Genomic DNA, 13,093 nt, shown 5'->3' on the forward strand with positions numbered 1-13,093 from the left:
TCTGAATGTTGAGTTTTAAGCCAACTTTTTCACTCTCCTCTTTCACTTTCATCAAGAAGCTTTTTAGTTCCTCTTCACTTTCTGCCATAAGAGTGGTGTCATCTGCATATCTGAGGTTATTGACATTTCTCCCGGCAATCTGGATTCCAGCTTGTGCTTCTTCCAGCCCAGCGTTTCTCATGATGTACTTTGCATATAAGTTAAATAAGCAGAGTGACAATATACAGCCTTGACGTACTCCTTTTCCTATTTGGAACCAGTCTATTGTTCCATGTCCAGTTCTAACTGTTGCTTCCTGACCTGCATATAGGTTTCTCAAGAGGCAGATCAGGTGGTCTGGTATTCCCATCTCTTTCAGAATTTTCCACAGTTTATTGTGGTCTACACAGTCAAAGGCTTTGGCATAGTCAATAAAGCAGAAATAGATGTTTTTCTGGAACTCTCTTGCTTTTTCCATGATCCAGCGGATGTTGGCAATTTGATCTCTGGTTTCTCTGCCTTTTCTAAAACCAGCTTGAACATCTGGAAGTTCATGGTTCACGTACTGCTGAAGCCTGGCTTGGAGAATGTTGAGTGTTACTTTACTAGCCTGTGAGATGAGTGCAATTGTGTAGTAGTTTGATCATTCTCTGGCATTGCCTTTCTTTGGGATTGGAATGAACACTGACCTTTTCCAGTCCTGTGGCCACTGCTGAGTTTTCCAAATTTGCTGGCATATTGAGTGAAGCACTTTCACAGAATCATCTTTCAGGATTTGAAATAGCTCAACTGGAATTCCATCACCTCCACTAGCTTTGTTTGTAGTGATGCTTTCTAAGGCCCACTTGACTTCACGTTCTAGGATGTCTGGCTCTAGGTGAGTGGTCACACCGTCGTGATTATCTGGGTCGTGAAGCTCTTTTTTGTACAGTTCTTCTGTGTATTCTTACCACCTCTTCTTAATATCTTCTGCTTCTGTTAGGTCCATACCATTTCTGTCCTTTATCGAGCCCATCTTTGCATGAAATGTTCCCTTGGTATCTCTAATTTTCTTGAAGAGATCTCTAGTCTTTCCCATTCTGTTGTTTTCCTCTATTTCTTTGAATTGATCATAAATAAAAGCAAAGAAGAAATTAACATGTAGGGAAATCTGCCATGCTAAACACTGTGTGGGCTGTTCCACATAAATTATATCATTTAATCCTTTACAGGGTTTTCCCCGGTGGCTCAGCCGTAAAGAATCTGCCTGCAATGCAGGAGACGCAGGTTCAATATCTGGGTCAGGAAGATCCCCTGGAGGAGGGCATGGCAACCCACCCCGGTATTCTTGCCTGGAGAATTCCATAGACAGAGGAACGTAGCAGGCTACATTCCAAGAGGTCACAAAGAGTCAGACATTACTGAGCACAAACACATGCACAAGCCCTTACAACAATTTGGCAAAATAGGTAAGGTTATCGCCTTTCTCTGATAAGAAATGGAAGCTGAGAGTCCTATGTCCAAAGTACGACAACCAGCAAGAAGGTAGCAGTCCTGGGGTCCAAATACAGGTTTATGTAACAACAAAGTTCTTTACACCAAACCACAGAGGAAAGTGTATGTTGGGAGAGAAACATAATTAAAAAGGAAAACATATTGGGAGATATGTTTCTGCTTCCAAGCAAACATAAGTAATTACCCATCAGTAGACACTGACCTCCAATTGTAACTAAAACCCAAGACACAGGGGGCACAGGTTCAGACATTTCCTCTCCACCTAGAAAACTGCCACAGAGGAAAGAGAAGTAAAATGCAGTTTCAGGTAGACCATGACAAAGTCAACTAATCTTTCTTGGGTGATAGGAGTAAAGGAGCCGTATTGGTCTGTCCTGGGGAGTCAAACAGTTACCTCAAAGGTTAATGTAAATCTGTTGTTTTTTTTTTAAATTTTATTTTATTTTTAAACTTTACATAATTGTATTAGTTTTGCCAAATATCAAAATGGATCCACCACAGGTATACATGTGTTCCCCATCCTGAACCCTCCTCCCTCCTCCCTGGGATGACCCAGAGGGATGGTAAATCTGTTTTTTAAAACACAGGTTGTTTTATATATACAGCCCCAAAAGTTAAAGCTTAAAAAAAAAATCCCTCATTCATGCAAAATCGTGTTGACATATAAAGACACATCTGTGGTCCACAGCTTGATCATTTGTAGTCCTCTTATAAAGCACCACCCACACGGGGCTTTGTAGACCAGTAACAGTTGGTGGGTTGGCACAGATGCATGAACCACACTTTGACAGCAATGACACTTTCAATTACAACACTCTTAGCGTGGGTTATTCTAAGAAAAATCCAGCCATTTAAACCTCAACATGGTCTCCACATATCAAATTACAGCAAATTCTTTCTTTCTTCTTTTTGTCTCTCTTTTTTTTAAACTCAAGCAATCTCTGGGGCTGCTTAAAAGAAGTCTTTAGTACCTAGAGACTTCCCGAAGGAAATGAGAGACATTAGGAGGTCTCAATTATATTTTTTTTCCACATAAATCTGAGCAAGACTGTTATTTTTATCATCTCAAAGATTAAAGTTGCCACAGGCAGCACGAGGGTAGAATCTTGATGTTTGCGTATTTCTTCCCTGTTTTCCCTGTCTCCTGATCCTGAACCCACACACAGAGAGCACACATAAGCTGAGCGACTTACTCATGGCAAGCATTTGAACTGGTTTTGTTTTAGTTATATTGTGAAATCTGTTTAAAAAGCCACACCAGACACCACCATGCCATCCACTTCACCTTTCTTTTGTCATCCGTGTTTTGTGGTAACATGGTTTTCTATCACAGAATGATGACACTCTTGCCTTAAGTGGTTTCTGTGATGAATTCCCAGACAGGGTTTGGGGGAAAAGCATTATTTCTCTTTGCTTCCCCTACCCCAAAGGTCCCTTAAGTGTACCTCAAACGTTTCAGCCTAGTCTCCTTTTGAGGGGAAATTAGTCAGTAGCTCATAGAAATATACCCCAGCTCTTACCTTAGTGGCTTACCAAAACCAGAACTGGCCCCTCACTCAGTCAGGTCCAATCATGATCTTCCACAGACCCTGAAGCCATACTTGAACCTGGATTTTTTCCCCCATTTAGGATTCCCCTTGGAGAAAAAGAATCAGGGAAACCACATACAGAGGATTGAGCAAAGAACAGAAACCACCAGAGCCTCCCAGCTTCAACTGTTCCTACTGTCCTGATGACCCTCCCAGGGCTAGCGAGGAAGAAGGTCTAGCACAGGGAAGAGAGTGGCTTTTAGATCCCTTGGGGAAGGGATCTCTTGGGCTCTCTTGTGAGATCTGAAAGTGTGTAGAAATCCCTGCAGTTACTAGGAAAATGCAGATATCCGTGCCTGACAAATAGTTGGTGCTCAATATATACAGTAAATAGTTGAATGAATAAATGGGCAAAAAGAAGCAGAAGAGAAGAGGATGAAGCAGAGCTTCACAGATAACTTTCATTTGCCTTCCTTCCTGGGCTCTTTTTTTTTTTTAAGATTTTTATTTACTTATTTTATTGTTTGGCTGTGCTGGGTCTTCATCGCGGCATGCGCACTTTCTCTAGTTGCGGCGAGGAAGGGCTACTCTCTACTTGCAGTGCGAGGGCTTCTCATTGCAGTGGATTTTCTTGTTGGGGAGCACTGGCTCTAGGCTCGCAGGCTTCAGCAGTTGGATCCTGTGGGCTCAGTAGCTGCGGCTCGCAGACTTAGCTGCCGTGAGGGATGTGAAATCTTCCCAGACTAGTGACTGAACGTGTGTCCCTTGTATTGCAAGGCAGATTCTTATCCATTGGGCCACCAGGGAAGCACAGCAGTTACCCTTTTTCTTTTTTGCTCTTCATCCTTAAGAATAGCCATGCCACTTTGCTTTTCTTATTTCCTAATTACTCTCTTAATTTTTTCCCCAGATGTTTCATGTACATTGGTTTAAAAAGCGAGATCACACAGAAGAGCTAACAATGAAAATCCAGTTACAAGGAAAAGCTCTATTCTTTCAGCTTTAATCCTTTTCTCCAGAGGGAGACAGTTTTAACTGTGCTAACTTCTGCTTGTTAGAATGTAGGTTCAGATTCAATAGGTCTTGATGAGGCCCAAGATTCTGCACTTCTACCATTTGCCTGGTAATGCCAAAGCTGCCCTATGGAGGAGTCTAGAACTTTGAGTAGCAAGGACCTAGACCATTGCTATAGTGTCTTCCAGCTTCAATTCTTGTCAAATCTCTTCCACTCTCACCCCCCACTTGGCACTCTGCCATCATCAGTGACTCATAAAGCCTCAAACGTGCTGTGCTCTTCAAACCTGCATGGCTTTGTACATCTTCCCTCTGCTCCTCAGCCCCTTCACTGAATGAGCTTCTTTGTGTCTCAGCTCATGCTTAATCTCTTCTATGAAACCTCCCCCAGATTCCCATCCTACCAGAGGGTCAGGCCCTCTCTTCTCTGTGCTCATCACACTGTACTATAACGTGCTGTTTCCATGTCCAGGGCTATTGCATAGGATTGCTCAGCTTGTGCCCAAGGACAAGGATCCCTGGTCAAGAAAGCAAGAGGGGCTGAAGTCCATCCTGTTCTCTGCTTGCTGCATCAGTGGAGGCCTAGTGCAGAGCTGCCTCTGCTAGGAGGCAGAGATGATTTTTCTGTTTCACACAAAGTTACCATATGGGCTGATTTTCTGTCTTTTCTGCCAGATGTGGTGTCCTTGAGGAAGGAATCAAGTCTCTTTCACCTTTATGTTTTTATTTACTAGTATAGTGCCTGTCACAGTTCAGTGTTCAATGAAATGTTTGTTGAATGGATAAATGATAAGAAAAAGAAATGAAGCACAAAAGCAAAGCACAGACAATAATTTCACTCAGTTCTAAAATTAACTGAATTGTAAGCAAGAGGTCTGGAATTTGCTAATTGCTGATAAAAAGGCAAGGACTTCAAAACTCCACTTTGCTAAAAAGGATGGTAATAAGTATTGGTGAAAAGATATAAAGGCTACAGTCAGCACCTTTAGAAGACTCATCAGAACCAGTAAAGAAATAGGCCACCCAGAATCAGTGCTAAATGGTCATGTCTTTTCAGATCTAGGGAAATATGAGGAAGATTCTGAGGATATTATTTGGTCATAAGATTTAGAGGCTCCTAAAATCAGCAAGAAGGTCCTGAGAACAAGAAGAAGTGATGACAAAAAACCATGCATTTATATAGAGAGGCTGAAGTCAGAAACAAAACAGAGAATGCATTAGATTGTGAAAATGAGATTCCCATGACTGCTAGGAGCCCTGGGCTTTATTGAGAGAGGCACAACCCGGATAAAGAAGCATCTTCATACGGATCTTTTAAATGGGGTCCATTCAATCTGCTTTGCATGAGTTCCTTGGGTGTTTCCACAGAATGTCTCTCCAGTAAGACTGGAAGCTTCTGGAAGTTGGGACCAAGGCTTGGACACTTTTTATCTTCCTGAGACTGTGTGATACTCTGAAATGAAGTAGGTGCCAGATATGCGTGGAGTTCACAGCTGTCAATGACCATAAAGTAAGGGAGTGCTGAAGTGCTAGTCATCCTCCGCCGAAATCGCAATTTCACCTCAGCACTGAGAAAGAGATTCCTCTGAGAAACATCCTGATACCTTGCAAAAACCCAACCTGGGCTTTGCTTTCTTACATCGTCTTATTCTCATTAAGGCCAGTTTCTGAAGATACAACTGGTTCCCCCAACTGGTAGTAAGGGGAACCGAGAATCTTAAATACTGTATGCTACCATGTGACTTCAGGATAAAATGTTATTCAAAACAAAACCTAAATTAAACACACACACACACAAAGGAAAATAGAATAAGATCACCAAACTTACATTTACCTCTCACCAAGATTTGACCCGAGATCTCCAACAAACAAATTGGGAGGTGTTTGACAGCATCTGGGGCCTTATCTTTTCATCTAAGGGGTTTTCTGGTCTAGTTATCTAGCACCAGCACTTGTGATCAGTGTGATAAAGAGTCACTAGCAAAAATAGTAGAAATGAGGTCTTTCTGACACATCACTATCATGAGACATACCGCTGATTACTGCCCAGGACCCATAGACTCTGCTGAAATTGAGAATTGGGCAATTGCAAAGTTTCCTCTTTTTAAGGCATAAAAAGTGCTAGCTTCATGTATTTATTCCCTGGGTCATTTCTAAAAGGAAGGCAAACTAATTAACTTTTTTTTTTTTTTTTAAGAAAATCGGCCAAACAGCAAATACTCATTTTAAAAAGGCTTTCAGTTATTTAAAAAACTCATTATCATTTTAGGAAAAAAAATTAAAATTTAAAGAAGTCCAAAAAAAAAAAAAAAAGAGAGAGAGAGAGAGGTTATGGTAATCCACCTGTTGTCACCAACTAGGTGAATTCTTTACAGAGTCACCACAGAAGCCCAGCACAACTTTATCAATGTCTTACTGTAACTTTTCAAGCCATAGAGAAAATCAGCACCTGAAAACTGTTCTCACACTCAGTGGGTAAACCAAATGTAGGCTATGCTCTTACACTCTGAGGTTCAGTGAAATTGTGCAAGTAAAAAATATTCGGGAAATCTTAAATGTCAAATGCAAATATTAAGAAAATATGTGACTGTTGATCACTTCTTTCAGTGGATGACTGCAGATTTCCTGATCTGTCACATAGCTTTCTTTTTAACCAAACAGGAAAGGTTTTGACATCCTTGTTTGCTGTTTCTACATCTTGAAGAAAAGCTGAAAGCACCTTTCTAGATACTGGCTGCTACTGCTGCTGCTGCTAAGTCGCTTCAGTCGTGTCCGACTCTTCGCGACCCCATGGACTACAGCCCACCAGGCTCCTCTGCCCATGGGATTCTCCAGGCAAGAGTACTGGAGTGGGGTCCCATTGCCTTCGCCTAGATACTGGCTGCTGCTGCTGCTGCTAAGTCACTTCAGTCGTGTCCGACTCTGTGTGACCCCATAGACTGCAGCCCACCAGGCCCCCCCGTCGCTGGGATTCTCCAGGCTGGCACACACCAAAAAACTCCTTTCAGGAAAGTTAGAGAAATCTCAGAATGTTATTTATCAAGCAGTTCAGGTGTATCCTTTTGAAAAAGATTGACTCTGCAGATTTTATTACTTAGACTGTCACCTATAAGACAGTTCTTCTGAGTGTCCATAACATTTTTACTTATATAGCTCTTTGGCGGGGGCGGGGAGGGGGGCGAGGGTTGTTTTTCACCCACTTCTCAGAGGAACTCTGAGGTGATCTAACACCTTTGGAAACCACACCTTTGGAAACAGTAGGCTGTTAAATTTCTTACTCAGTGATACAGAATTGCTTTTAAGCTGAGTTTTGAAGCTGTAAACTTCAAACTCTGATTTAAGCACCAAAGATGTTTTGGGCAAACTGTGTTGCTTGGCATGTAAAAAACAACAGTAGCAAGCACAAAGTTCTTACAGTGTGTCAGGACCTATTCTTTGTGCTTTACAACTATAACTAACTCACACTTAAGCTTCATAATAAAATCCTCACAATCATCCTATGAATCAGATACTGTTATTGTTCCCATTTTATATATGAGGAACAGAAAGCAATTTGCCCAAAGTCACAGAGCTGTTAAGTGGCCAAGCCGGTGATAGGAACTGGCCATCTGTCTCGGAGTCTGTGTCTCTAAGTCTCATCTAGCAATCTACCCCACTACCAGTTGAAAATTACATTGACTCCTTTTAGCCACCCTCTTCCAACATTAAACCCACTTGAGTAATTGAATGCCAAGTTCAGTAAAGCTGCATTCTCTTAACAACCCCTTTTCCCAAGGTCCATGGGAGAAGCTGGCTATTTGCCCGGGGAAGCCTGTCTGAAGGGGTTTGTGTGTGTGCACGCCTGCTCAGTCGTGTCTGACTCTTTGCGGCCCCATGGACTGTAGTCCGCCAGACTTCTCTGTCCATGGAATTTTCCAGGCAAGAATCCTGGAGTGAGTTGCTGTGCCCTCTTCCAGGCGACCTTCCTGACCCAGGGATTAAACCTTCGTCTCTTATGTCTCCTGCGCTGGCAGCTGGATTCTTTAGCACTAGCACCACCTGGGAAGCCCCTGAAGGGCTTTAATAGAAACTAACTCTGTCACCGGGGAGAGAAAAGTGAGTTTTCTTGTTCATTTAGAGTGAAAAACCTCTTAAACTGACTGATTTCTTTCCCCTTCTCTGCTGCCAACAGCTACAGGTGAGAAGGTCTCCTGGGTATATTTCACATGATCTGCCTCAAGTAAAGAAAGGTCATGTGCCCTCAAAGAAGACAGCAACTTCTCACCTCAGCTTTACTGCCTCAAGTAAAGAAGGGTCATGTGCCCTCAAAGAAGACAGCAACTTCTCACCTCAGCTTTACTGCCTCAAGTAAAGAAGGGTCATGTGCCCTCAAAGAAGACAGCAACTTCTCACCTCAGCTTTACTGCCTCAAGTAAAGAAGGGTCATGTGCCCTCAAAGAAGACAGCAACTTCTCACCTCAGCTTTACTGCCTCAAGTAAAGAAGGGTCATGTGCCCTCAAAGAAGACAGCAACTTCTCACCTCAGCTTTACTGCCTCAAGTAAAGAAGGGTCATGTGCCCTCAAAGAAGACAGCAACTTCTCACCTCAGCTTTACTGCCTCAAGTAAAGAAGGGTCATGTGCCCTCAAAGAAGACAGCAACTTCTCACCTCACCTTTACTGCTAACTGCAGACTTCACCTACAGGAAGAGTATAAGGGGAACGAGCAGGAATTATAAAAATTCTGTTGATGACGTAAATAAACCTCATCAGCTTTCATTTTCTCAGCTGGGAGGGCAACCCACATGGTTAAAGCCAAGAAAGAAACTCTCAAGTTATTGTATTAACAATTCTGTTCTTTGGAGGAGACATCATAAAAAACCTTGGGATGGTAGAGCTGGAACTCTTTTGGCATCATCCCCCACATTTTAAAGATAGGGAAACTGAGACCCACAGGGGACTCCTGGCCTGCTCATGATAACACAACTAATTTGTGATTTTAAAAAATATATATATTCCTTTTTTGGATTATTTTCTTTTGAAGAAAGAACAAATTAATTAGCCTGTTTGGCCTTCTAGAAATGGCTTATGGCATAAGGCTCATGACATGAAGTCAGCATTTTATTGCCTTACACGGAGGAAACTGCAGTTATTACCTCCAATCCCCAAATGGGTCATTTTAGACCCTAGGGCCTATGTATTGGCATGAAATGGAGAAGTGTCTTGGTCTTTGGTCACGTAACTACTATGCTTCTTACTCTCTGTTGCTGGCTGGTCCTGTAGCCTCTGTTGGGCTCTTTTGCCCTCGGCAGTTTGCAGAGATACTCCCACAACGGTCCTCTCTTTTGATCACAGGTCTGCCACAAGGGATTTCTGCCACTGCCCTTGAGACTGAAGGGCTCAGGCCAGGCTCCCACAGGCATGCATTCAGGCTTCCCCCACCAGAGGTCTCAATCCCTTTGGAGTACTGTGCACAATTGCAATCAGATCCCCAGCTCTGATAGAACCTCCTGCACATCTGCTCCTCCCAGTAGCCTATCCATGCCAGTCTCATGCCTTCTCCCTTCTCCTTAGGGTCTGGCCACTTCCTTTCCCCTCCTCTTGCACAACTGCAGTTCTTACTATCCCAGACATTTTCCAAAGTAAGGGTTATAATGCAACCCTCAGACTAGGAAGCCCTGACCTTCTGGAGTAGAAAGCAAGATCCCTGTTATCCTGAACCAATTATTTATCTGTTTAATGTCTGACTGTCCTCAGATTATGAAGAGGGAATGAAATTGAGGATTAGGATCAGGTTAAAGTTAGAGTGAGATTTAGGATCCTTCTGTCTGTTCACTTTTGCCTCCCCTCTGCCAGCTCAGGGCCTGATAAATAATAGTCACTCAATACATATTTTCAGAGGTAAGAAAGGGAGGAAGGAGAAAGGGAGGAAGCTATTACAGTGGTATTGAAATAACAGCAATACTGAAATAACAAGTGTCTGATTTAAGGTAGTCTTAGAGGACATAAAGAGAAAAGAGTGGGAATGAAGTGGAAAACTATTAGGAAGAAATAATGTACAGGGTTTGATAACAAATTTACCATGAAATATGTGAAATACAGCAGTCATGGGTGATTCAGAGATTTTATTTACTTATTTTGCCGCACTGGGGCTTCATTGTAGCACATTAAAATATGGGATCTTAGTCTCCAACCAGGGATCGAACTCATGTCCCTTGCATTGAAAGGCAGATTTTTAACCAATGGACCACCAGAGAAGCCCTTATCCTGAGGGTTTTTTAAATGGACTTACCTAAATGTGCTCTGGGACTGTGGGAGAACAACTAGGTTGGTTTTGCTGGTAAAGAATGGAGGTTGGTGAAGGGCTTGTAAACAGTGGGTCTAGTTTGGAAACTGTAAGTTATCTGGGGAGCATGTCCAGCAGGCAGATATATCTGTGGGTCTCACTGTTTTAAATACATGTGAACAGGAAAACCAAAATCAAATTGTGAGGTGGGAAGAGTTGTCTTTAGAAAGTCCCTTCTCTTTTAGGACCCATTTCAAGGCCCCAAGTTCCCTAATTTTTTGCCTGTTTTTCTTCATCTAGATCTGTTTTTAAGAAGTGATCTGATCATCTCGATGATCTCAGTTTAGAAGACAAACTGTTGATGAAACACAATGAGTTAGTTCCTCGGGTTGTACTGGAATGCTCAAATGGGAGCACAGCCTCAAACCAAAGAAATGATAGTAACACCACCAGTAAGAGGCAGTGCTCATGTGCCTCTTCGTGTACCCCAGGCACTGCACCAAGCACCTGCTGCTCTCTGCAACACCAAGAGGCAAGAATCATTTCAGAGAAAACTGAGGCACCAAGAGGCTAAGTGACTTGTCCAAGGTCCCATGGCCTACTAATAATAAAGCAGGAAACTACCCTGGTGTTGGGGCTCTGGAATCCATTCCTGTAACCAGTATACTTGGAATGAAAGTATAATGGTGGAAGTTTAAGAAGAGTGGAAATGTACAGTAAATTTTTCAGGGGAGGGACCCTAGTAAGATTCAGATCCCGTTGTGCAGCTCACTGCAGTTTCATCTTTCAAGCGGATGACCACGATGACATGGACTCTGCTGAGAATTAACCTTAGGCAATGTACATGGACTCTGCTGAGAATTAACGTTAGGCAATGTACTTAATCTCTTTCAGTTTCGTTTTCCTCACAGGAGAAATGACCTATGTAAAAGGTTATTCCTTATAGCAACATATAGGGATGCTGGAAACAACCTAAATATCTATTGAGAGGGGACTGGCTTAAAAAAAAAAAAAAAAAAGGATTGTATACCTATAAATAGAATATAATGCAGCCATTAAAAAGAGTAAGGTAGAGGTCTATAAGCTGTTATAGAGTGATTTCTAGAATATATTGTTGTAGAACAATACAGTATGCCAGCAGTCCCCAACCTTTTTGGCACCAGGGACTGGTTTCGTGGAAGACAATTTTTCCATGACCAGTGGGTGGATGGGATGGTTTGGGGATGATTCAAGTGCATTACATGTATTATGTACCTCAGATCATCAGGCATTAGATCCAGAGGTCATGTACTCCTGGAGTATGCTACAATTTAAATATACAATTTAAGCTTATAGACCTCTACCTTACTCTTTGTTATGGCTGCATTATATTCCATTTATAGATGTATGATCCTTTTTTTTTTTAAAGCCAGTCCCCTCTCAATAGACATTTAGGTTGTTTCCAGCATCCCTATATGCTGCTATAAGGAATAACCTTTTACATAGGTCATTTCTCCTGTGAGGAGAATGAAACTGAAAGAGATTAAGCACCTATTGGAGTGGGTAGCTGTTCCCTTCTCCAGGGGATCTTCTCAACCCAGGGATCAAACCAGGTCTCCCACATTGCAGGTGGATTGTTTACCAGCTGAACCACAGGGAAGCCCATACATACAGGAAACCTGTAGGATTGATTGCTTCAGGAGAACTGGGTGGCTGGGGGACAGAGATGTGAAGAGGAAGCTTGTACCTATCAGGATACCAGCAGAAGTACACTCAAAAGGGAGTTTAATGAAAGAATGAGTTACAAACGTGTGGACGGGGATAAGCACCCAGCAAAGGATGGTGGTGTGTCCACCCTTGGACTAGCTACAGAAGAAAAGTCATTACCATGCCTTGGCCCTAAGGGACAGGGGGGATAATGCTTACCTGAATCCAGAGAGAGAAAGAGAGCTGTAGGTATAGAAGAAGCCAGGGCACAGAAGCCACAGACTTCGAACCCACAGCCCAGCAGAGAAAGTGCTGGGGTTTAAATAAAGACCCTGACTCCATTCTTCTCCTGTCCTCCTATCTCTTGCCAGTGCAAACCCTACCAGCAACCCAAGGGAAGAGAATGCTGTAAGTGCACCCTCACAGAAGAGCCTCTCAGGGGTGGAGGCAGGTGGCAGTGGGTCTGGAGGGCAGAGCCTATCCACCACAGAAAGGGCATGTATAGCCTTTGACCTCGTATGTTTAGAACCAAGTGAATATATAACTTGTTTGAAAAGTAATAAATTTTGCACACATTAAAAAATAAATTAAAAATAAAACATAAGATTAGGGATTAGAGTAGATGGTTGCAATGTCTCTCCCCCCACCTCCACCTTCTATTTATTTGATGTGTGTTTTTCAGCTAATGACAATCCAGGGCTCCACCTAGTGTCAGAGCAGTGCTTCACTGCATTCTGAGCACAGTCTCACTAGGACGGTTCTGGGCCAGACATGCTGGCTGCCCCCAGTCACTGGTGTGTAAGTAGTCTTCACTGTGAGTTATACCCACTTGGTGAATGATCTTATCCCCTGAAAGTAGAAAGTAATTATTTTGAGACACAGAACATTTGTTGTTATTTCTCTTAAAGAGATAGTGAAGCTTGAATTTTAATTCAATTTTAAACTAAATAGTTAAGATTCCCCTCCCTCATATTTCAAACTGATAAATAAAATTAGAGGTAAACAGCATGTGATCTAAGATAGTAAACCTTCCCTAAGCCCACTTCTGAGCTTGTCGCTTCTCTGTTCAATGTCCTTAGTGCACTAATTCTTAACCCTGGCTACAAAAAAAAAAAAATGTATTTCTT

General features: G+C 42.4%; 1 protein-coding gene across 7 annotated transcripts in view; it reads left to right on the top strand.

Moving 5' to 3' along the window:
- The window catches only part of PDCD1LG2 (programmed cell death 1 ligand 2), a 119,142-nt gene that overhangs the window by 87,077 nt on the left and 18,972 nt on the right, over positions 1-13,093 (top strand). For 3 of the 7 annotated variants that reach the window (XM_010833812.1, XM_010833814.1, XM_010833819.1), the window contains one exon: positions 8,188-11,195. The exons of 2 other annotated variants lie outside the window; for them this stretch is intronic. In XM_010833812.1, coding sequence (XP_010832114.1) covers positions 8,188-8,367 — 180 coding nt within the window. In that variant the 3' untranslated portion in view covers positions 8,368-11,195. Of the gene's footprint in view, positions 1-6,677; positions 6,798-8,187; positions 11,196-13,093 lie in introns of those variants that run through there. 2 more of the 7 variants (XM_010833818.1, XM_010833815.1) reach the window with 2 other exon arrangements.

The sequence above is a fragment of the Bison bison genome, unplaced genomic scaffold, assembly GCF_000754665.1.
Source record: "Bison bison bison isolate TAMUID 2011002044 unplaced genomic scaffold, Bison_UMD1.0 scf7180017863936, whole genome shotgun sequence".
NCBI classification, from domain to species: Eukaryota; Metazoa; Chordata; class Mammalia; order Artiodactyla; family Bovidae; genus Bison; species Bison bison.